Below are 23969 nucleotides of genomic sequence, written 5' to 3'. Positions count from 1 at the left end.
GCCTGATCACCGACGATGATGAGACAGCCTATAGGAAGAAGGTCTGAGACAACAACCTCTCCCTCAACGTCAGTAAGACAAAGGAGTTGATTGTGGACTACAGGAAATGGAGGGCCGAACATGCCCCCATTCACATTGACGGGCTGTAGTGGAGCGGTTTGAGAGTTTAAAGTCTAAGAATCTATAAATGGTCCACACACACCAACACAGTCGTGAAGATGGTAAGGGTCCTCAGATCCTCAAAAAGTTCTACAGCTGAACCATTGAGAGCATCTTGACTGGCGGCATCACCGCTTTGTATGGCAACTGCTCGGCATCCGATCGCAAGGTGCTACAGAGGGTAGTGCGAACGGCCCAGTACGTCCCTGGGGCCGAGCTCCCTGCCATCCAGGACCTCTATACTAGGTGGTGTCGGAGGAAGGCCCTAAAAACTGTCAAAGACTCCAGGCACACAACCGGTACCGATGCGCCAAATCTGGAACCAACAGAACCCTGAACAGATTCTACCCCCAAGCCATAAGACTATTAAATAGTTAGTCCGGGAGGCAATTTGGTTATCTGCATTGACCGTTTTAGCACAATTTTTGGGGGGGACTCATCACATACGCTGCTGCTACTGTTTATTATCCATCCTGTTCCCAAGTCTTTATTTCTAGTTATATGTACATATCTACCTCAATTACCTTGTACCCCTACACATTGACTCGGAACTGGTACAGTGCATTCGGGAAGTATTTAGACCCTTGACTTTTTCCACATTTTGTTAGGTTACAGCCTTATTCTAAAATGTTTTAAATAAAACATTTTCCTCATCAATCTATACACAATACCCCATAATGACAAAGTGAAAACAGGTTTTTAGAAATTTGGGCAAGTTTATAAAAAATGTAACAGAAATACCTTTATTTGATGTTTTATTTTTTAATTTAATTTGTACTTGTACCCCGTGGGAATTGAACCCCCAACCCTGGCTCTACCTACTGAACCACACAGGACCTAGAAATACCTTATTTACATAAGTATTCAGACCCTTGGTTATGAGACTCAAAATTGAGCTCAGGTGTATCCTGTTTCCATTGATCATCCTTGAGATGTTTCTATAACTTGATCGGAGTCCACCTGTGGTAAATTCAATTGATTGTAAAGGCACACACCTGTCTATATATGGTCCCACAGTTGACAGTGCATGTCAGAGCAAAAAACATGCCATGAGGTCGAAGGAATTGTCCGTAGAGCTCAGAGACAGGATTGGGTCAAGGCACAGAACTGGGGAAGAGTACCAAAACATTTCTGCAGCATTGAAGATCCCCAAGAACACAGTGGCCTGGAATAAGTTTGGAACCACCAAGACTCTTCCTAGACCTGGCCGCCCGGCCAAACTGAGCAATTGGGGGAGAAGGGCCTTGGTCAGGGAGGTGACCAAGAACCCGATGGTCACTCCGATAGAGCTCTAGAGTTCCGCTGTGGAGATAGGAGAACCTTCTGGGAGAATAACCATCTCTGCAGCACTCCAATCAGGCCTTTATGGTAGAGTGGCCAGACGGAAGCCACTCCTCAGTAAAAAGGCACATGACAGCCCACTTGGAGTTTTCCAAAAGGCACCTAAAGACTCTAAGACCATTAGAAACAAGATTCTCTGGTCTTATGAAATCAAGATTGAACTCTTTGGCCTGAATGCAAAACGTCACTTCTGGAGGTAACCTGGCACCATCCCTACGGTGAAGCATGGTGGTGTCCGCATCATGCTGTGGGGATGTTTTTCAGCCGCAGAGACTGGGAGACTAGTCAGGATCGAGGGAAAGATGAACAGAACAAAGTACAGAGAGATCATTGATGAAAACCTGCTCCACAGGGCTCAGGACCTCAGACTGGGGCAAAAGTTTACCTTCCAACAGGACAATGACCCTAAGCACACAGCCAAGACAACGCAGGAGTGGCTTCGGGTCAAGTCTCTAAATGTCTTTGAGTGGCCGGACTTGAACCCGATCAAACATCTCTGGAGAGACTTGAAAATAGCTGTGCAGCAACGCTCCCCATCCAACCTGACAGAGCTTGAGAGGATCTGCAGAGAAGAATGGGAGAAACTCCCCAAATTCTGGTGTGCCAAGCTTGTAGCGTCATAGCCAAGAAGACTCAAGGCTGTAATCGCTGCCAAAGGTGCTTCAACAAAGTACTAAGTAAAGGGTCTGAATACTTATGTAAATGTGAAATTTCAGTTTTTTATTTTGAATGAATTAGCAAAAATATCTAAAAACCTGTTTTTGCTTTGTCATTATGGGATATTGTGTATAGATTGATGACGGGGGGGGGGGGGGCTGGGGGGGGAGACAATGTAATCCATTTTAGAATAAGGCTGTAACCTAACAACATGTGGAAAATGTCAAGCGGTCTAAATATTTCTGAATGCAATGTATGGCCAAGACATCGTTACTCATTGTGTATTTATTATTACGTGTAACTACTTTTCTATTATTTCTCTATTTTCTTTCTCTCTACATTGTTGGGAAGGGCCCTTAAGTAAGCATTTCACTGTTAGTCTACACCTGTTGTTTAAGAAACATGTGACAAAGCAAATGTGATTTGATTTGAGCCCACGCTTCCCAGCTGTTCTCTCACTCCTTCAGAGACCTACTCATACCTACTTGTGGCTGCTATTGACGCACAGTCACAGATCTGTTCCCATATAACAGCTGGCCAATGGAGTGTTTGTGACAGCACAATGATCCTCTCCATTTAACATGACCACAAACAAACCTCCTCTCCTGTGTGTGTGTGTGTGTGAGAGAGAGTGAGTGAGTGAGTGAGTGAGTGAGTGAGTGAGTGAGTGAGTGAGTGAGTGAGAGAGAGAGCACAACCCAATATGCATGTGTGTAGTAAAAGTGAAGTCAAGACTGATACACTGGAACTAACCAGTCCTTTGAGGTGAGACAGTGAGTTAAAAGAGAAGAGTGAGGAAGAGGAGGACTCACGACGAAGAAGAATCCGATGCTCATCATCTTGGCCGTCCGTGTCACGTTGTGATTGGCCAGACCCCGCCTCTCAAGCACCTGCTGGGAGATGACATCACCCACCCCCACCAGCGTGCCTGTAGGAGAGAGAGGGGAGAGAAAAGTGGGAGGGAGGTGAGAGGAAGTGAGAGAGTGAGTAACAGAGAAGATCATTGGGATCTGGTCATCCGCTGCTCTGTGCCAGCAGCCAGGGGACACGTGCTTAGACAGACACATGCCAACCTGTGATGGTGCCAACGACAGAAAAAGCAGTAGAAGCCCATTCAAAGACATCAGCCCCCATTAACCATTAATCCCCTGTATACCTACAGACCTTCACATGGTTCCAAGACAAGCCCCCTGCCTCTCTGCTTTACTGATAACATCAGACATCACAACTGATGATTATCAAACATAATGTACCTAAAAAGAATCAACATTGACTCACCACATTCACCACTACTGTTATAATTGTTTTAATGAGTGTTCTATAATACATCTCTATGGTTTTGAGACCTAAATATACTGTAGTTACACTGGTGCAGAGGAATGGTTGACTGGGCATTTGTCATACTCTACACATGTCCACTCCTTACAAAGACTGTTACATTTACATTTGAGTTATTTCGCCTACGCTCTTACCCAGAGAGACTTACAGTTAGTGCATTCATCTTAAAAGGAAGATTGCAGAATTAGGTTGCTGTTAAACATTGATTTAAAAATATATATATATATTTTATTTAACCTATATTTAACTAGGCAAGTCAGTTAAGAACAAATTGTTTGACCTACACCGGCCAAACACGGAAGACACTGGGACAATTGTGCGCAGCCCTATGGGACTGTGAAACAGCCTGGAATCAAACCATGGTGTCTGTAGTGACGCCTCAAGCACTGAGATGCAGTGCCTTAGACCCCTGCGCCACTCAGGAGACCCCTTGTTTCATCCTTCCAACTAAAAGTCCCAACACGACATATCACTTTACACTTGTATTTTGGGAGACATTTATATTGAAATTTGACCAAAGGCATGATGGGAAAGCATTTGGAAAAGTGACGTCAAGAGAAGAACACAAGGGAATACACAGCAGGAGTGAAGAAGAGTGTCCACATCATACCTCGTCCTCCTACTGTTTTAGAAAAATATTTTGACACGCTGAATAAAGCCAACTTATGATATGAGCATATCCTGTGCGTTCTTTATTCTGTATCAGCAAAAAAACATTTTTACCACATATAACATGCAGGCTTTTAGCATAGTCCCTTTCACACCCATGCTGGCTTACGTTACCCCTACTAGCTAACCACTAACAGCCTTGAAACGCATCACTTATGAGTTCAGCACATCAGCATTTGTTTACTGTTACACAAAATCAAGATAAACCTTTACCATCACAGTAGACACTGAACGTCTATAACCAAACTGGCTAAAACTCTGTTGTTGGCCAATGGTAGGTACAGCTAGCCACATGCTTACCTGAGTGCTACTATTAGCTTGCAGCAGTAAATCCAGGTAAATGGCTAACACAAACATTGGCTACCATGATATCCTGCAAGTTATATTGGCCAATGAAGATCAAGCAATTCAGCAAAAATAAAGACAATACTTGAAATAAACAATTAATCCGATTGGTATTTCACCATTAATTTCCACAAAACGTGCAGTATTCTGTTGATGGAGTTGTTGTAGCTAGCTAGCTTATTCCCAGCCCTTGATCATGACTGAGGTGGCGCATAATTGGCCCAGCGTTGTCTGGGTTAGGGGCGGGCCGGCTGGGATATCCTTGTCCCATTGCGCTCTAGCGACTCCTTGTGGAGGGCCGGGCTCCTGCAAGCTGACAGCAGTTGCCAGCTGGACGGTGTTTCCTCCGACACATTGGTGTGGCTGGCTTCAGGGTTAAGTGAGCAGTGTGTCAAGAAGCAGTGTGGCTTGGCAGAGTTGTGTTTCGGAGGACGCATGGCTCTCGACCTTTGCCTTTCCCGAGTCCGTAGGGGAGTTGCAGCGATGGGACAAGACCGTAACTACTGTTTGTTGAGAGCCGTGACATTCGGTCTGAACAATAACATGCATCGCTTGCTGTACGGATCTTAGCTGTTTCAGCCACTGCCTGTAACCAAGGGAGTACCCCAAGGCTCGATCCTAGACCCCACGCTCTTCTCAATTTACATCAACAACATAGCTCAGGCAGTAGGAAGCTCTCTCATCCATTTATATGCAGACGATAGTCTTATACCCAGCTGGCCCCTCCCTGGATTTTGTGTTAAATGCTCTACAACAAAGCTTTCTTAGTGTCCAACAAGCTTTCTCTAACCTTAACCTTGTTCTGAACACCTCCAAAACCTCTGAGGGTTTAGAGCTTGAGGTAGTCATCTCATATAAGTACTTGGGAGTATGGCTATACGGTACACTGTCCTTCTCTCAGCACATATCAAAGCTGCAGGCTTAGGTTAAATCTAGACTTGGTCTCCTCTATCATAATCGCTCCTCTTTCACCCCTGCTGCAAAACTAACCCTGATTCAGATGACCATCCTACCCATGCTAGATTACGGAGATGTAATTTATAGATCGGCAGGTAAGGGTGTTCTCGAGCGGCTAGATGTTCTTTACCATTCGGCCATCAGATTTGCCACCAATGCTCCTTATAGGACACATCACTGCACTCTATACCCCTCTGTAAACTGGTAATCTCTGTATACCCGTTGCAAGACCCACTGGTTGATGCTTATTTATAAAACCCTCTTAGGCCTCACTCCCCCCTATCTGAGATATCTACTGCAGCCCTCATCCTCCACATACAATACCTGTTCTGCCAGTCACATTCTGTTAAAGGTCCTCAAAGCACACACATCCCTGGGTCACTCCTCTTTTCAGTTCGCTGCAGCTAGCGACTGGAACAAGCTGCAACAAACACTCAAACTGGAACAGTTTTTTGTTAATCTCTTCATTCAAAGCCTCAATTATGGACACTTACTGACAGTTGTGGCTGCTTTGTATAATGTATTGTTGTCTCTACCTTCTTGCCCTTTGCGCTGTTGTCTGTGCTCAATAATGTTTGTACCATGTTTTGTGCTGCTACCATGTTTTTGTCATGTTGTGTTGCTACCATGCTGTGTTGTCATGTGTTGCTGCCTTGCTATGTTGTCGTCTTAGGTCTCTCTTTATATAGTGTTGTGTTGTCTCTCTTGTCGTGATGTGTATTTCGTCCTATATTTATTATTTATTTATTTCACATTTTTAATCCCCCGTCCACGCAGGCGACCATTTGCCTTTTGGTAGGCCGTCTTTGTAAATAAGAATTTGTTCTTAACTGGCTTGCCTATTTAAATAAAAGGTTAAATAAAATAAACAAATAAAATAAAATCTTTCATATCGGCGAGAAATCATTTTCAAAAAACAAAACATTAAATTCAATCACACCTTTATATGGTTAGGTTTCCCACACAGCCAAATGTCCATGTTACAGAGCTTGTTTACAGAAAACAGACAGAAGACAGAGTGGACTACCTGTGCTAATTAGCTATCTGCGTCTCCGAACATGTGTGTAAACGGAAGACTGACGCCACAAACGTGTCGTCACTGAAAAATGGTATCGGTTGCAACTGTGTTAAAACAGTCTACAGTACGTATTTCGCATTTGGGAAATGATTTTGATGTGATATGAAAAGTAGTGGGATTTTTGTTTCTAGAACCTTACCACATTTAGATGGAGTATTTGGTTATTGAGCTTCCAGACCCAATACGCCCTTTAAACAGAACATGTAAGGTCCTTGGACTAAGGAGTAACATTAGGCTCCTTTAGTACAATATTGGGCTAGCTTATTCCGTCCCCAAACACCATGCTAGATCCATGTGAGTGGGCCAGTTCATTTTGAATGGCCCGGTGCACTTAGATAGCTGGCTATCTTCGTGTTTTATAATCTACTAGTGACATAACATGACAACTCTTTGGGCACTTTAATACCTGCTTACCCGATTCACATCCATCACCGAAGCCGCCCGCCGTGGTGCTGTAAGTAACACCGGTGGCATCAGTGGACTTGGAGCCTACATTGATTGTGGCCAAAGAACCGATTCTTAGCTTCAGCTTCATGTTGAGTCCACTCTTCCACTGTTGGTCACCGTTGTAATTGTATAAGTGAGGTCCGCATATGACTGAAGTTCCCCTGACCCAGTCTGCCCGAAAGCGGTAGGACTTCCTTCCCATCTAGCTACTCACATTTCGACCAAACATGCATGCCGGTAACCAGTGCACTGCCACCACCACCAGTTCTTCTCTTGCGCCAAAGCCGCAATGTATTGTTGGTATATGAGTATTTGATAAATGTAATTCAAATTGTGAAAACAGAAATTAAATTTTAAGGGGGGGATAAACTGTTTAGATGGAATATCATCAATCTACGTTGTTAGATTTGTGGAAATATATTGTGCAACCTTCCCTTTAAGATAGCTAGGTGGAACAACCACATATCTCAGTAATAGTAAGAACATTTTTCCTCAATAAAGTAGATATCAGCAAAGTCGGTGAGAAACAAAATTGTCAAGTGCGAGTGTTAGTTCATGAAAGGCAAGTGATTGACAATAACTTTTTTAGCCACTTGTATATCGGACAAGCAGGACTGATTTTTTCTACTTGTCCGAAGTACAAACTCAAGTTGCCTGTCCCCCAAAAATGAAATAATCTGTTACACCATGGGCCAAAACAATGACGTAAAGTTGTGTTGTATCGTGCAAGGAACTACTTATTATCACTGGTACTGACAACAGAAGACTTCTGGTCTCTGATCCAAGTATTATATCTCCTGTCGTTGTGGGCTTGAGCAAGGCACTTAACCCCGCACAAAGTAAAATACTGCACTGATAGGCTACTGTATCAAACATACAGTGAGCTCCAAAAGTATTGAGCCAGTGTCACATTTTTTGTTGTTTTGGCTCTGTACTCAGCATGTTGGATCTGAAATGATACAATGACTATGAGGTTAAAGTTCAGGCTGTCAGCTTTAATTTGAGGGTATTTTCATCCATATCGGGTGAACTCCTTAGAAATTACAGCACATTTTGTACATAGTCTCCCCATTTTAGGGGACCAAAAGTATTGGGACAAATTCATTTACATGTGTATTGAGGTAGTCAAAAGTTCAGTATTTGGTCCCATATTCCTAGCACGCAATGACTACATCAAGCTTGTGACTCTACAAACTTGTTGGATGCATTTGCTGTTTGTTTTGGTTGTGTTTCAGATTATTTTGTGCCCTGTACAAATTCATGGTAAATAATGTAGTGTCATTTTGGAGTTACTTTTATTGTAAATAAGAATAGAATATGTTTCTAAACACTTCTACATTCATGTGGATGCTACCATGATTATGGATAATACTGAATGAATCGTGAATAATGATGAGAAAGTCAGACACGCACAAACATCATACCCCCAAGACATGCTAACCTCTCACCATTATAATAACAGGGGAGGTTAGCATTTTATATCATACCCCCAAGACATGCTAACCTCTCACCATTATAATAACAGGGGAGGTTAGCATTTTATATCATACCCCCAAGACATGCTAACCTCTCACCATTATAATAACAGGGGAGGTTAGCATTTTATATCATACCCCCAAGACATGCTAACCTCTCACCATTATAATAACAGGGGAGGTTAGCATTTTTTGAGGTGGTTTGATATTTATGCGTCTAAATTTCTCACGCAACATTATTCACGATTCATGCTATAACTAGGAAAATTACTCACTAACTAGCAATGAATATCAACAATCCGAACACGCAGCTTGCTTTGATCTCAAAAACCTATCTCGCGACTTCATGATTGAAAGACCGCTCCTGCCTGTCACTGCAGGCATATAATAATTCTACTGCGATGCGCTCTGCAGAGATTGGGACGACATTGGGCAATACATCCCATCCGGAGGACAGTTTGATTCAATTCTGATCAGAGTCGCCTAATTGTTTGATATTGTGATTTTTGCCTGATTAGGACCACTTATCTATAATCTGCTCGTCCGACAATTAGTTGTACTTGCCCTGAAGAGTGTTTAAGACACTCTTTGAAGAGGTAGGGCTTCTGATGTTTTCAGAAGATGGGCAAGTGTAATTTGGATGTTACACAGTTGTAGTACATTTGTGACAATGTGTAGGTTCATGTGAGCAAGTGTCTTGCGGTCACAATGATATGTCAACAAGATGAGACCACATCTAATAGGCTAATATCATTAGATAGAGGCACTAATCCAATTTAACCAATATAGCCATTAATATACATTTATTTTATACATGCACTGAAATCCAATAAAGACAATTTTCCTACACATTCACAACCAAAGAGATGTGCATCTTAAAAATGTATAATTAATCAATTTCATATTTTTTTCTCTCCAAATCCATTGAGGTGATTTAGCAAGGGCTGATTAAGTCACATGCAATAAAACAAAACACTTAAAAAGTTCACTTTTGTCCTCTGGCCTCATCAACAAAGCTCTGACTGAATGAGTCATCCTAAAACACACTGGTCCTGTAAGTCATTGTCTTTGGAGGGCCTTACTGCCACACGTAGGGATTACTGACACACTGAAGTGTGTCTGCCCGGGTCACACAGGATAGGTCAAACCTTCCAGAAGCTCCTTGCTCTGTAAATACTTCTGCACTAGAGGGGGGGGAGACTTGTACGGTGTCATTTTATCAATGAGACTGAAAAAGAGAGAGAGAAAGAGAGGAGTCAATGGACACTGGCCTCAGTGACTGATGGAAACGTATGCCATTGCCAGATAGGCCTCAGTGGGACATGATCGTGTCCTGCGTGTGTGTGTGTACGGTGCTTAAAGACAATTATTTTGGGGTATCTCAGATTATTCAGGCAATTCTCACATAGTAACTTCATTGGGAGGAAGGATGTTTGACACACTTTTTACATTTGTATCATAAACCATTTTTGAGAAAATCATGATGAAAGTGGCCATTTTAGGCCCTTTTAGACCTATACATGCCTCCTGTAAGACCCTATGATCCGTACATGATACAGGCAATATCGTGGTGTCATTATACTCCTTATAGTAGCGGTCGGTAACAGGTGGCCCGACGAGCAAATTTTGGTTTTGGGGGAGAAAAAACATAATACTGGAAATTACCAGGAATTCAGCAACAACAACAAAAATATTTTGAAAGTCTGTTCCCAAGTATTCCCACAAATAAATAAAACGCCTCAATGTAATCAAGGTATGAAATTATTGTTATTTTCAAATACAATCTCTTTTTGGGCTTAGTTGTGGTCAATTTGAAGTGTGAAAATGATTATAATTATTAAATCCCACGTCTGGATTTAGTTGCATATCCCTGCCTTATCGTGTGCTCTAACATATGGAGTATGTCTAGATTCTGAAATACACATTTTCACATTTATTTATTCAACATAAAAAATATTCATATAAATATCTCAAAAGTATCTTTTTTGATTTTGTTCATTTTAAGACATCACATTTCCAGAGAGGGCTCTCTGCTAATTCTGAAGTCGTGATAAATGTTATGAGCTCCACCATTACAGTGAATGAGAAAATGGATTCAAAGGGAACTCTGCTGGTGGTTTGCTGAATGTACAATCCCAATGGGGGGCTGTGACTGGTTAATGACCTATAACAAGCATAGTCATTGCGTCTGTCGACAACTTACCATAAATTCCGGACTATAAGCCGCAACCCTTTTCCCACGCTTTGAACCTCGCGGCTTAAACAATGACGCGGCTAATATATGGATTTTTCCCGCTTTCAAATTTGTGGGTCCTGACAGTGTGGAGCATTGTCAAAAAATCCACTATCATCAACGGGTTTCGAAAGGCTGGACTGCTGCGTGTTGAAGAGGGCTCAGCGGGGGATTTGCCTCCGGATGAAAGTGACGAGAGCGACAATGAAAACGATCCAATATCGGATGAAGCAATTCTGAGGCTATTCAACTCCGACACCGAATGAGATGACTTCAGTGGTTTCAGTGCACAGGAGGAGGAAGATAGTGACCAATGACTTTCTTGATAGGCTACTGTTTACCTCAAATTTTAAATTTTTTGTTACAAGCTGTGTTTCGTTAAAGCCTATTTATTTTTGTTACAAGCCGTGTTTCGTTAAAGCCTGTGTAAAGTTAATTTGTTTCAATGTACCGGTAGGCACCTGCGGCTTATAGACATGTGCGGCTTATTTATGTTCAAAATAATATATATATTTTTTTAATTCAGTGGGTGCGGCTTATATTCAGGTGCGCTCAATAGTCCGGAAATTACGGTAATTGGCGGCTCGCAGCAATATTCTAAATGAATGTAGTGTTTTCCGTAGTCAGCTGAATGCACTGTTGAGTTCATAGAACCCGATATCGGCTAACGGAGCGGTAAAAGTGGTTTCTAACACTTCTGGTGCATCTTCATATAGTTTTCTTCCTACTAATGTAGCTCAAGACTGAATGGTTGGAGCTATTACTGATTATGACCTCACTCCATTCTTGAAGGCCGAGACTCTCAGGAACACGTGGAATCCTGCTGTGCAGGACTCGTTAGAAGGGAGTGATAAATCTGCATAGAATAGCTTGACTAAGGGAAATTAATTGATTCACTACAAACTATCACACACAAAGACTGTTTGATGATCATCATTATCCTTGTTTTGCTGAACTTCCAATCCTTTCGATGCATTTCAATCACTCCAAAGCATACCTTCTTCAGACTGAAATATGCCATTACCTGATTTTACATATCTTTGTGCTATAACTTTAATTGAGATAATGGCAATAAGGTCAGATTCAAAGATACATCAAATTATTTTTTACATATTTGTTGCTGATACCCCCAAGTGACATAAAATAGAAAATCAGAGATTCAAATAGCTTGATAGTCCATGTTAATAGTATCTTAAATATCATGCATGAATCCATTTCATATCATGTAGTAGGCCTATGAATCATTTTTACTTTCTGACCCCCCCCCCAACCCCCATTCTCCGATTGTTACGGTGGCTCGCCCAGTGATTTTGTTTTACAAAAGTGGCTCCATCAGAAATATTAACGACTACCACTGACCTATAATGTCAACTTCTATGTATAAAATGGATCATATCATTAAAAGTACCAGAGAGGGCATTGTGGAAATTTGACGTGTTTGAAGAGTAAAAATAAGCTAAATCAAAAGGGGTCCTTTCCATACATTAATAATATTTTGAATGTTGAATAAATGAATGTGATAAAATTGTATTTCTGAATCTTGACATTCTCCATATTTGAGAGCACACTATAAGGACTATAATGACACGAAGATGTAGCCTGTATCATGTACAAATCATGGATCATAGCAGGCATGTATAGGTCTATTGGCACCGTTGACCTGTATGTATTCTCTCCTGATTGGCTCTGTGGTGCACAGTCTGGCAGTCTGACTAAAGTGCCAGAGGTCACAACTTGCAGACTTGTTTACGCTGCTGTGCGTTTTGTTGCCGATCTTACTTTGCTACCTGACGGTTTTTTACTTTTTCATTACCGTATATTTTTACTTTTTCCCTCATTCAACTTTTTCACCCCGGAGGTATTATCTGGACATGGTTCGTCAGGACTTCAAACAGCCGAAGCTAAGTAACATTAACATGATGCCTTCTAATTGCAGTCGTTGTACTTATAATATACAGGAGAACGATCGCCTTACGGCAAGGATAGCTGTGCTGCAAGCCCAGCTTCAGACGCAATCGTTAGGCAAGGGTAATTTCAGTGTAGGAAAGGATGAAACAGCGTCTGTGCCACCAGTAAGTACAGATAGTAACGTTAGTATAAACCCCCTCGCACGGTCCCCGCAGCCGGACATCTTTCTCATGGCTTCTGGAGGGAAACGCTGTAGGAATGCTCAACCGGTGTCGCTTATTCAGCCGACAGAAACTTTCAACCGGTTCTCCCCATTAAGCGAGTCGGAGGCCGAGACTTCTCTGGTCTCTACTCCTCCCGTTGTGGGGTCTGAGACGCCGACGGCTCCCACCATTAGCTCTGACAAATTGAAAACCCTAGTCATTGGCGACTCCATTACCCGCAGTATTAGACTTAAAACTAATCATCCAGCGATCATACACTGTTTACCAGGGGGCAGGGCTACCGACGTTAGGCTAATCTAAAGACGGTGCTGGCTAAAGCTAAAACTGGCGAGTGTAGAGAGTATAGAGATATTGTTATCCACGTCGGCACCAACGATGTTAGGATGAAACAGTCAGAGGTCACCAAGCGCAACATAGCTTCAGCGTGTAAATCAGCTAGAAAGATGTGTCGGCATCGATTAATTGTCTCTGGCCCCCTCCCAGTTAGGGGGAGTGATGAGCTCTACAGCAGAGTCTCACAACTCAATCGCTGGTTGAAAACTGTTTCTGCCCCTCCCAAAAGATAGAATTTGTAGATAATTGGCCCTCCTTCTGGGACTCACCCACAAACAGGACCAAGCCTGGCCTGTTGAGGAGTGACGGACTCCATCCTAGCTGGAGGGGTGCTCTCATCTTATCTACGAACATAGACAGGGCTCTAACTCCTCTAGCTCCACAATGAAATAGGGTGCAGGCCAGGCAGCAGGCTGTTAGCCAGCCTGCCAGCTTAGTGGAGTCTGCCACTAGCACAGTCAGCTCAGCTTTCCCCATTGAGACCGTGTCTGTGCCTCGATCTAGGTTGGGCAAAATTAAAAATGGCGGTGTTCGCTTTAGCAATCTCACTAGTATAAAGACCTCCTCCATTCCTGCCATTATTGAAAGAGATTGTGATACCTCACATCTCAAAATTGGGTTACTTAATGTTAGATCCCTCACTTCCAAGGCAGTTATAGTCAATGAACTAATCACTGATCATAATCTTGATGTGATTGGCCTGACTGAAACATGGCTTAAGCCTGATGAATTTACTGTGTTAAATGAGGCCTCACCCCCTGGTTACACTAGTGACCATACCCCCGTGCATCCGGCAAAGGCGGAGGTGTTGCTAACATTTACGATAGCAAATTTCAATTTACAAAAAAAAAACTATGACGTTTTCGTCTTTTGAGCTTCTAGTCATGAAATCTATGCAGCCTACTCACTCACTTTTTATAGCTACTGTTTACAGGCCTCCTGGGCCATATGCAGTGTTCCTCACTGAGTTCCCTGAATTCCTATCGGATCTTGTAGTCATAGCAGATAATATTCTAATTTTTGGTGACTTTAACATTCACATGGAAAAGTCCACAGACCCACTCCAAAAGGCTTTTGGAGCCATCATCGACTCAGTGGGTTTTGTCCAACATGTCTCTGGACCTACTCACTGCCACAGTCATACTCTGGACCTAGTTTTGTCCCATGGAATAAATGTTGTGGATCTTAATGTTTTTCCTCATAATCCTGGACTATCGGACCACCATTTTATTACGTTTGCAATCGCAAGAAATAATCTGCTCAGACCCCAACCAAGGAGCATTAAAAGTCGTGCTATAAATTCTCAGACAACCCAAAGATTCCTTGATGCCCTTCCAGACTGCCTCTGCCTACCCAAGGACGTCAGAGGACAAAAATCAGTTAACCACCTAACCGAGGAACTCAATTTAACCTTGCGCAATACCCTAGATGCAGTTGCACCCCTAAAAACTAAAAACATCTGTCATAAGAAACTAGCTCCCTGGTATACAGAAAATACACGAGCTCTGAAGCAAGCTTCCAGAAAATTGGAACGGAAATGGCGCCACACCAAACTGGAAGTCTTCCGACTAGCTTGGAAAGACAGTACCGTGCAGTATCGAAGAGCCCTCACTGCTGCTCGATCATCCTATTTTTCCAACTTAATTGAGGAAAATAAGAACAATCCGAAATTTCTTTTTGATACTGTCGCAAAGCTAACTAAAAAGCAGCCTTCGCAAATGGAGGATGGCTTTCACTTCAGCAGTAATACATTTATGAACTTCTTTGAGGAAAAGATCATGATCATTAGAAAGCAAATTACAGACTCTTCTTTAAATCTGGGTATTCCTCCAAAGCTCCATTGTCCTGAGTCTACACAACTCTGCCAGGACCTAGGATCAAGGGAGATACTAAAGTGTTTTAGTACTATATCTCTTGACACAATGATAAAAATAATAATGGCCTCCAAACCCTCAAGCTGCATACTGGACCCTATTCCAACTAAACTACTGAAAGAGCTGCTTCCTGTGCTTGGCCCTCCTATGTTGAACATAATAAACGTCTCTCTATCCACCGGATGTGTACCAAGCTCACTAAAAGTGGCAGTAATAAAGCCTCTCTTGAAAAAGCCGAATCTTGATCCAGAAATTATAAAAAACTATCGGCCTATATCGAATCTTCCATTCCTCTCAAAGATTTTAGAAAAAGCTGTTGCACAGCAACTCACTGCCTTCCTGAAGACAAACAATGTATACGAAACGCTTCAGTCTGGTTTTAGACCCCATCATAGCACTGAGACTGCACTTGTGAAGGTGGTAAATGACCTTTTAATGACGTCAGACCGAAGCTCTGCATCTGTCCTCGTGCTCCTAGATCTTAGTGCCGCTTTTGATACCATCGATCACCACATTCTTTTGGAGAGATTGGAAACCCAAATTGGTCTACATGGACAAGTTCTGGCCTGGTTTAGATCTTATCTGTCGGAAAGATATCAGTTTGTCTCTGTGAATGGTTTGTCCTCTGATAAATCAATTGTAAATTTCGGTGTTCCTCAAGGTTCCGTTTTAGGACCACTATTGTTTTCACTATATATTTTACCTCTTGGGGATGTCATTCGAAAACATAATGTTAAATTTCACTGCTATGCGGACGACACACAGCTGTACATTTCAATGAAACATGGTGAAGCCCCAAAATTGCCCTCGCTAGAAGCCTGTGTTTCAGACATAAAGAAGTGGATGGCTGCAAACTTTCTACTTTTAAACTCGGACAAAACAGAGATGCTTGTTCTAGGTCCCAAGAAACAAAGAGATCTTCTGTTGAATCTGACAATTAATCTGGATGGTTGTACAGTTGTCTCAAATAAAACTGTGAAGGACCTCGGCGTTACTCTGGACCCTGATCTCTCTTTTGAAGAACATATCAAGACTGTTTCAAGGACAGCTTTTTTCCATCTACGTAACATTGCAAAAATCTGAAACTTTCTGTCCAAAAATGACGCAGAAAAATTAATCCATGCTTTTGTTACTTCTAGGCTGGACTACTGCAATGCTCTACTTTCCGGCTACCCGGATAAAGCACTAAACAAACTTCAGTTAGTGCTAAATACGGCTGCTAGAATCCTGACTAGAACCAAAAAATTTGATCATATTACTCCAGTGCTAGCCTCCCTACACTGGCTTCCTGTTAAGGCAAGGGCTGATTTCAAGGTTTTACTGCTAACCTACAAAGCATTACATGGGCTTGCTCCTACCTATCTTTCCGATTTGGTCCTGCCGTACATACCTACACGTACGCTACGGTCACAAGACGCAGGCCTCCTAATTGTCCCTAGAATTTCTAAGCAAACGGCTAGAGGTAGGGCTTTCTCCTATAGAGCTCCATTTTTATGGAATGGTCTGCCTACCAATGTGAGAGACGCAGACTCAGTCTCAACCTTTAAGTCTTTACTGAAGACTTATCTCTTCAGTAGGTCCTATGATTAAGTATAGTCTGGCCCAGGAGTGTGAAGGTGAACGGAAAGGCTGGAGCAACGAACCGCCCTTGCTGTCTCTGCCTTGCCGGTTCCCCTCTTTCCACTGGGATTCTCTGCCTCTAACCCTTTTACAGGGGCTGAGTCACTGGCTTACTGGCGTTCTTCCATGCCGTCCATGGGAGGGGTGCGTCACTTGAGTGGGTTGAGTCACTGACGTGGTCTTCCTGTCTGGGTTGGCGCCCCCCCTTGGGTTGTGCCATGGCGGAGATCGTTGTGGGCTATACTCGGCCTTGTCTTAGGACGGTAAGTTGGTGGTTGGAGACATCCCTCTAGTGGTGTGGGGGCTGTGCTTTGGCAAAGTGGGTGGGGTTATATCCTGCCTGTTTGGCCCTGTCCGGGGTATCATCGGATGGGGCCACAGTGTCTTCTGATCCCTCCTGTCTCAGCCTCCAGTATTTATGCTGCAGTAGTTTATGTGTCGGGGGGCTAGGGTCAGTCTGTTACATCTGGAGTATTTCTCTTGTCTTATCCGGTGTCCTGTGTGAATTTAAATATGCTCTCTCTAATTCTCTCTTTCTGTCTTTCTCTCGGAGGACCTGAGCCCTAGGACCATGCCTCAGGACTACCTGGTATGATGACTCCTTGCTGTCCCCAGTCCACCTGGCCGTGCTGCTGCTCCAGCTTCAACTGTTCTGCCTGCGGCTATGGAACCCTGACCTGTTCATCGGACGTGCTTGTTGCACCCTCGACAACTACTATGATTATTATTATTTGACCATGCTGGTCATTTATGAACATTTTAACATCTTGACCATGTTCTGTTATAATATCCACCCTGCACAGCCAGAAGAGGACTGGCCACCCCTCATAGCCTGGTTCCTCTCTAGGTTTCTTCCTAGGTTTTTGGCCTTTCTAGGGAGTTTTTCCTAGGGAGTTTTTCCTAGCCACCGTGCTTCTTTCACATGCTTTGCTTGCTGTTTGGGGTTTTAGGCTGGGTTTCTGTACAGCACTTTGAGATATCAGCTGATGTACAAAGGGCTATATAAATACATTTGATTTGATTTGATTTGGTCTAAAAGGGCCTAAAATGGCCACTTCCATTGCCTGAACAATCTGATACCAAACATATTTTTTGCCTACGCTGGCATGGAATCGCACGTGCGTGCGAGACCTCCTGTCAACACACACAGGGAGTGCCAATCAAGAAGACAGAGCCGTCTCCTCCAATCTGTTGGAAATGTCACAGGTCCCATTCCCTTCCGCTGTCCAGAGTCTGGCTGGGCTTGGGGGCATCGATCCCCTCGCGGGAAGGGGGACAAACATACACATGCATTATTTATACATGCTTAAACAAACAACGGCCGCGCGTGTCTCTGCGGAGATCAGCTCATATGGGAAATCTACAGCAGAGGATGCAAACATTTGATTTAGGAGGTGCATTGATGAATATGACTGAGCGAGATTGGTTGATGATAAAAAAACAAACCCATTGATTACAAAAAAAAGTATGGGGGGGGGGGTTGTTTCCGCTTTTGACAAAGAGTTGCGAAAACGGTGACTCCTAACTTGTTATGATGCAGCTTCTAAATTAAGCTAAACAAAAAAAGATGACTCCTCTCCATGTCTCTGACTAGAAAACTTCTGAGAGGAAAAACAATTACATCAATACGCTGCACAACAAACAATACAGGCACAGACCAATGTGTTCTAGCCTTTGTTGACATCACGACAAGAGACAAAGCAACACAAATTTGTTCTCTCTGCGTAAGCAAAAGTCGCCCGTATCTCGTTAGATATGAGCACAAGCCAATTTCAGCCTCAAAGCATTCCTCTTTGTGACACTCTCTCACTGGCAGGTCTGAAGAGTCAGATAAATGCCAGCTCTCACCGAGCAGTTAATGAACAGAGTCATACAGATACAACACATGTGGAGAGAGAGCAGGTTTCATGGAGGTTCATAACAGAGGAAATTGTGGATTCTTGTAAACAACTTTTGGCAGACAGTAGGCCTACTAGATAAAGGAGTAAACAGTCTGTGTATGTGTATGTGTGGTCTGTTTGTGTGTGCGGTGTGTATGCTACTTATCAGGAGGAACAGAGATGAGCAGCCCTGACTGTGGACAATGGGACAGAAAGATAACAGGGGAAAGGGGTGATGAGACACCATGGAGAGGTAGAATCCCCTCCCCTACAGAGAGGGAGAGATGGGAGCGTATTAGACCACTGCCCAGTGCCCACACCTCCAGCCTGTTTCTAGGCAGCCCTACCTGGGCCAAAGCGTACACCTCTAAACTCCAGAACAGCATCCTGTTTAAGATGCAGGATGACCAGGCTAGGCGTTGAGCTGCATGACTCGGTGAGGTGTGAGAACCACGGCCGACACAGACAGCCCATCCAGCCACTGACGGCAGAGCTCCAGATTTAGTGTGCTTCTGTTTTTAGCTTGGCCGTTGTCAAATGATGACGCTGCGTGGTGCGGCGGGGACTAAGGAGTGAGCAGAGAACATGACCAGGTTTAAAAACAGTTTGTTCTGGGCAATGTGAGCTTGACTGGCCCCTCAGGCCACTCCTCAAACAACACACAAACACTAGAGCACACACACATACAGGGCCTGGGTCAGAAGGCCTTCACCTCTCTTGGAGGAAATGAATGGAAGGACAGAGAGACACGAAGGAACACAACCTGAGTATCAGAACTCAGGATAAGACCCAGATGCAGACAGCTAGAGTCCCAGATGTTTATTGACCCAAACAGGGGGCAGGCAAAAGACAGGTCAAAGGCAGGAAGAGGTCTGTAATCCAGGGCAGAGTGAATAAGGTACAGAACAGCAGGCAGGCTCGGGGTAAGGACAGGCAGAGGTCCATAAACAGGTCAGAGTCAGGCAGGTACAGAACGGCAGGCTCGGGGTCAGGACAGGCAGAGGTCCATAAACGGGTCAGAGTCAGGCAGGTACAGAACGGCAGGCTCGGAGTCAGGGCAGGCAGAAATGGTCAGAACCGGGGAAACTAGGAAACAGAACTTGAGAAAGCAGGGAGACGGGAAAACACGCTGGTAAGACCTGACAAGACGAACTGGCAACAGACATACAGAGAACACAGGTATAAATACACTGGGGATAATGAAGAAGATGGGCGACACCTGGAGGGGGGTGGAGACGAGCACAAAGACAGGTGAAACAGATCAGGGTGTGACATTGAGGGGGACATTGATGGACAGAGGACACACACACTCACCCCATCAAACCATGGAGAAAACTGAGCGGACCCTATGCTCTCAGATCTGCAGGGAGGAGGAACCGAAATGTGGCTAGATTGGTTAAGAATCAGGCCATGGTGGAGCCCAAGTCTACAAACCTCCAGCTGCATCAGCAAGAGGGTGAGGTGTTGTGGTACTCATGTTTGACACACTGAGCAGGGAACTTTCACCTGAAGTCAGCTCAGACATGCCTCTACCTCCCACAGCCAAATATCATGTTTTAAAAAGGACATTGGGCCTTAATAATAATGTATTCCAAGGCAGACAAGCCCTCTTTGTATGATCTAACTTTTTCTTAAAATGTCATGGAATAATTAATAAGGCAGTTGGGAAGAGGGTGGAACCTTTTATGTGCTTTTACTGGAGCATCTACAACTTGACCTTAACATAACACACACACACACACACACACACACACACACACACACACACACACACACACACACACACACACACACACACACACACACACACACACACACACACACACACACACACACACACACACACGCGCGCACACCTTAACAGATCAGATAAACCTAGATCTATCTTGACTGGAGTGTGTCCTTCATTGTAAACCTTTATTGTAATAACTGGCCCTTTAAGAACAGAACAGCCATGAACCTTGAGAAACCCAGGGCTTATCAACACTACATGAGCTCATCCTTAAACACAGCCAGATACTACCCTCTTACAGCTACCATTTCTCTTTTGTAAGGTCCTTTGTGAGTGTTCAGCAATAAAACCACAGGACAGGTGCAACAAAAACATCTTTCCTCCAAACTTTAATACCATATCTATCTAGCTGGTAGCCACCATCTGATGCCCACTGAGACATGGTCCCGTAGCTAGTCAAGAGGTGCCAACGAGCTTCATCTCCCCTCCTTTATTGAGAGTGCTGATTTCAGCACTAGCTAGCTTGGCAGGCTGGCTGGCTGCGGCTCTAGGGGCCCGTCCTTGAGGGAGAGCCAGAGCCTATAGAGGCTAATGGGCCTGATGGTGATTGACGTGGCCCAGGCTAAGTGAAGTGATCTGGGGGAGAGTTGGCAGGCGTTCCCCCTGGGGCCTGATGGTTGTTCCACTGGGGAGGGAGTGGACCCACTGAGCCCTCAGGGGCATTTAACTGATGAAGCCAACCCAGCCTGACCCGTCCCCTCCAGGTAGGAGTGCCTCTCAGGATCCACACTCACAACTTGACTTTGGGATTCAGCTACTGCTACCATAGCTCACTGGTGTCCTGAGATCTCCCTTTTTCCTCATTCAGTTTGTTCGTTGTTCAATCATTCATCCATTGATCAATCCATTCATCAACTGACTGACTGATGTCAGGTACTGAATTGCATGTATCCTACAGGCTATAGGTAAGCAGACCTAGAGCTAAGCTAAATAGAGGTCAGAAAAGTTTGGGTTTGTCTGCAGTTGCTGTGTCTCTGCCTTTTTAGAGCAGATCTTCATTTGTCTGTGAGGTCTGGTGGTCCCCTCAGTGGGGAGAACACACACTCATTATCTCTCTTTATCAGGTCTCCAGTGCACTACAGTACATACAAATCAGCATTTCCACACAGCTACAGTAGCTAAATGTAAACCAGTACACCATCTCCCTTCTCTCTCCAGTGAAAACTAAGATGATGAGTCACTCTTCAAGTCAGACATCTTAATTACATAAAATGTTCACTCTGCCTGCAACCCCTTAACCCAGCTGCCTAGGAAGGGCACTAATGCGTTCTTATTACAACCAGTCTTCCCTGTACCGGATATCTCCTACAAATCTGTGTGGACACATTCCAGAAGAATATCAACGATCAATTAAATTGAAATCTCATAACACACCTTTGTTAATAATGGCAAAGAGAGAAGACAGCTTTGCCACTGCCAGGCTTCTGGGCGGTTTGACACTGGCGCTCCTTATGCGATCAGTGAGGTAATGACTAAGGCAGGGGTGTGGCCCTTCCCTAATTAGCCAATTGTTCCTCCTAGTAAAGTGTTGAGGCATGAGATCAGATTTGGAAAAAAGGGGACTGTGTCGTTTGGATAGTTAGGCCTACTTACTGTGGAAAACAAAATAGTCATAACAGCGTCCAGTTTTCATCATCCCATAAAGGTTGATTTGGCAGGCAGTCTCATGTAGCTGTGGCAGCACATTGTCGTGTGGTTGTATAAATAGGGATGTTGTTGACGTTTCCACTCTGAATCGTTATCGGTCACACGGACACAGCTTTGCCTCCGAGAGGAGAAACACCAAGGTAACAAATTAGGACAATATCAAAGCCTTTTTTACACTGACAGTGACAATATAGACTTGGGCTACCACTGAAGTACAAGTTATAGAGGAGCGAGTCAGCCAAATATTCCTATCAAATCAGGGTGAAATATCTGAACAAATATTGATTAGATTTAATTGGCTATCAAAACAAGGCTGGCACCTAATCCTGACATATGCATCATCCCAAGGACCTACAGTATAGGGGTAGTGAAAAGACTGTTCTTCACTGCCATCTTGTGTTAACAGAAAAAAAAACACAGTGAGGGCATGTAAATGTTGGTTAATGAGACACTTCAGCATTTTAATGGAAAAACACCTATATTCTACAAGAGGACATAATAAAACTATATAGGAGAACATTATGATTTACCTGTCTTCAAGGCAATTTCCACACCTACATAAAAAATAAAACCTAATCAAAATATCAATGAAGTCATATTAGCTTGGATCCTCTGATTAGTAGTCACAGTGCTTCCTATGATGTTTGCAACCACAATCTACACTGTCACTGAATCAACAGGGAACATGTCAAATATTTACAGAATACAGACAGGGCTCCATTTTTGGGTACAGCACAAATTGAACAACCCCATTCAGACCACGAGCTCTCATCCATAAACCATGGAATAGGGGGATTGCATTTGTAAACATTTGGACAGACACAGTCTGTGAGATGGATTTCACATCAGAGCTGAAAAAGTTGAAGCAGCTGAAATCAGGTGAAAGCCTAAGACAACATTTTGGGGGAAATTGACTATCTTTGGTGGAAATTATGCCGGAGGCTTTGCTGTAGAGGGGGACAGTGGACATAGTGTAGTCACTGTAATGTAACCTAGTGTTGTGGGTGTTTTCATACCGGCTGTGATTATCTGGACAGTCCATGGATGCCTGGTCATAAGAGACTGGTAGGATCTCCACAGGCCCGCCATTCTCCGCTCTATGCTGGAACACAGACAATCTATTCAGAACCGCTTATAACCAGTCATAACCCATATGCCTTGCCATCAACTGATTGTGTGTGGACATTGGTAGTTCAATATATAACTTTAGATATATGAGACATGACTATTTTCATTATGACAATATTATGACTTTTGAAAACAGCTAATGGTTGGGTGATATCTGTACAGTTTCTTGATATCATTAAGTAGACAGCCAAACGTTTCTTTACTAAAAACACAGACGAAGTAACTGCGGCCATATGGAAAATGTAGGCTCGCCTACTCTGCAGTTTATGCAATGGAATGCCTGGCAGGCAGACAGATGAATGGCACGTGCTGCTCACATAACGTTCTCCACATTACCTGATCACCGGGGAGGGAGCAAAATTGGATTTGGCCAACTTTACTACACTGTAACTAGTTACTGCTACTGCAGTCATACTTGCGGTACTTAATGTAATCCTGATAGTGAAAATATGATTTATTTATTCAACATAACCCTGTTTCCTAGTCAACCAGACGTAAAGCATCCTAATCCTAGCCTTGCAACCTCATTAGCTAACGTTAGCTAACTTAGCTACTCTCTGGAGTTCTGCCACTAACGTTACTCTGCCACCGATAAGAAACTTGTCATCCAGCTGTAACATTATAGTCAAGCTAATCCTTTCTACGTAATAAAAACTGTACAACCAGACAATGAAAGTGTTACAAAGCGAAAAGATAGAATAAAATTGTTACATGCCTTCCTTAATACAGATCCCAACTGAGAACACAACACAGACTATTCTAACCGACGTCACTTCCACAACAAATACAGCATCAGCTGGATTATGTCACCCTCTGGTGGTGCAATGCTAACCCTATGAGAAGTGACCAATGTAGTGATGCTGA

At 43.5% G+C, this 23969-nt stretch overlaps 1 protein-coding gene across 2 annotated transcripts in view; it reads right to left on the bottom strand.

Annotated features, from left to right (window-relative positions):
• mpv17 (mitochondrial inner membrane protein MPV17) overlaps positions 1–23884 on the bottom strand; it is a 38231-nt gene extending 14347 nt beyond the window's left edge. The window contains 3 exon segments of one of the 2 annotated variants that reach the window (NM_001141325.1): positions 2970–3085; positions 22994–23079; positions 23821–23884. In NM_001141325.1, coding sequence (NP_001134797.1) covers positions 2970–3085; positions 22994–23066 — 189 coding nt within the window. In that variant the 5' untranslated portion in view covers positions 23067–23079; positions 23821–23884. 2 annotated transcript variants of the gene reach the window in all.
• Positions 23885–23969: the final 85 nt, after the last annotated feature.

This window comes from Salmo salar, chromosome ssa06 (assembly GCF_905237065.1).
Source record: "Salmo salar chromosome ssa06, Ssal_v3.1, whole genome shotgun sequence".
NCBI classification, from domain to species: domain Eukaryota; kingdom Metazoa; phylum Chordata; class Actinopteri; order Salmoniformes; family Salmonidae; genus Salmo; species Salmo salar.
Note: the sequence above shows the minus strand (reverse complement) of the source record. Positions and strands in the feature narration are given on the sequence as shown.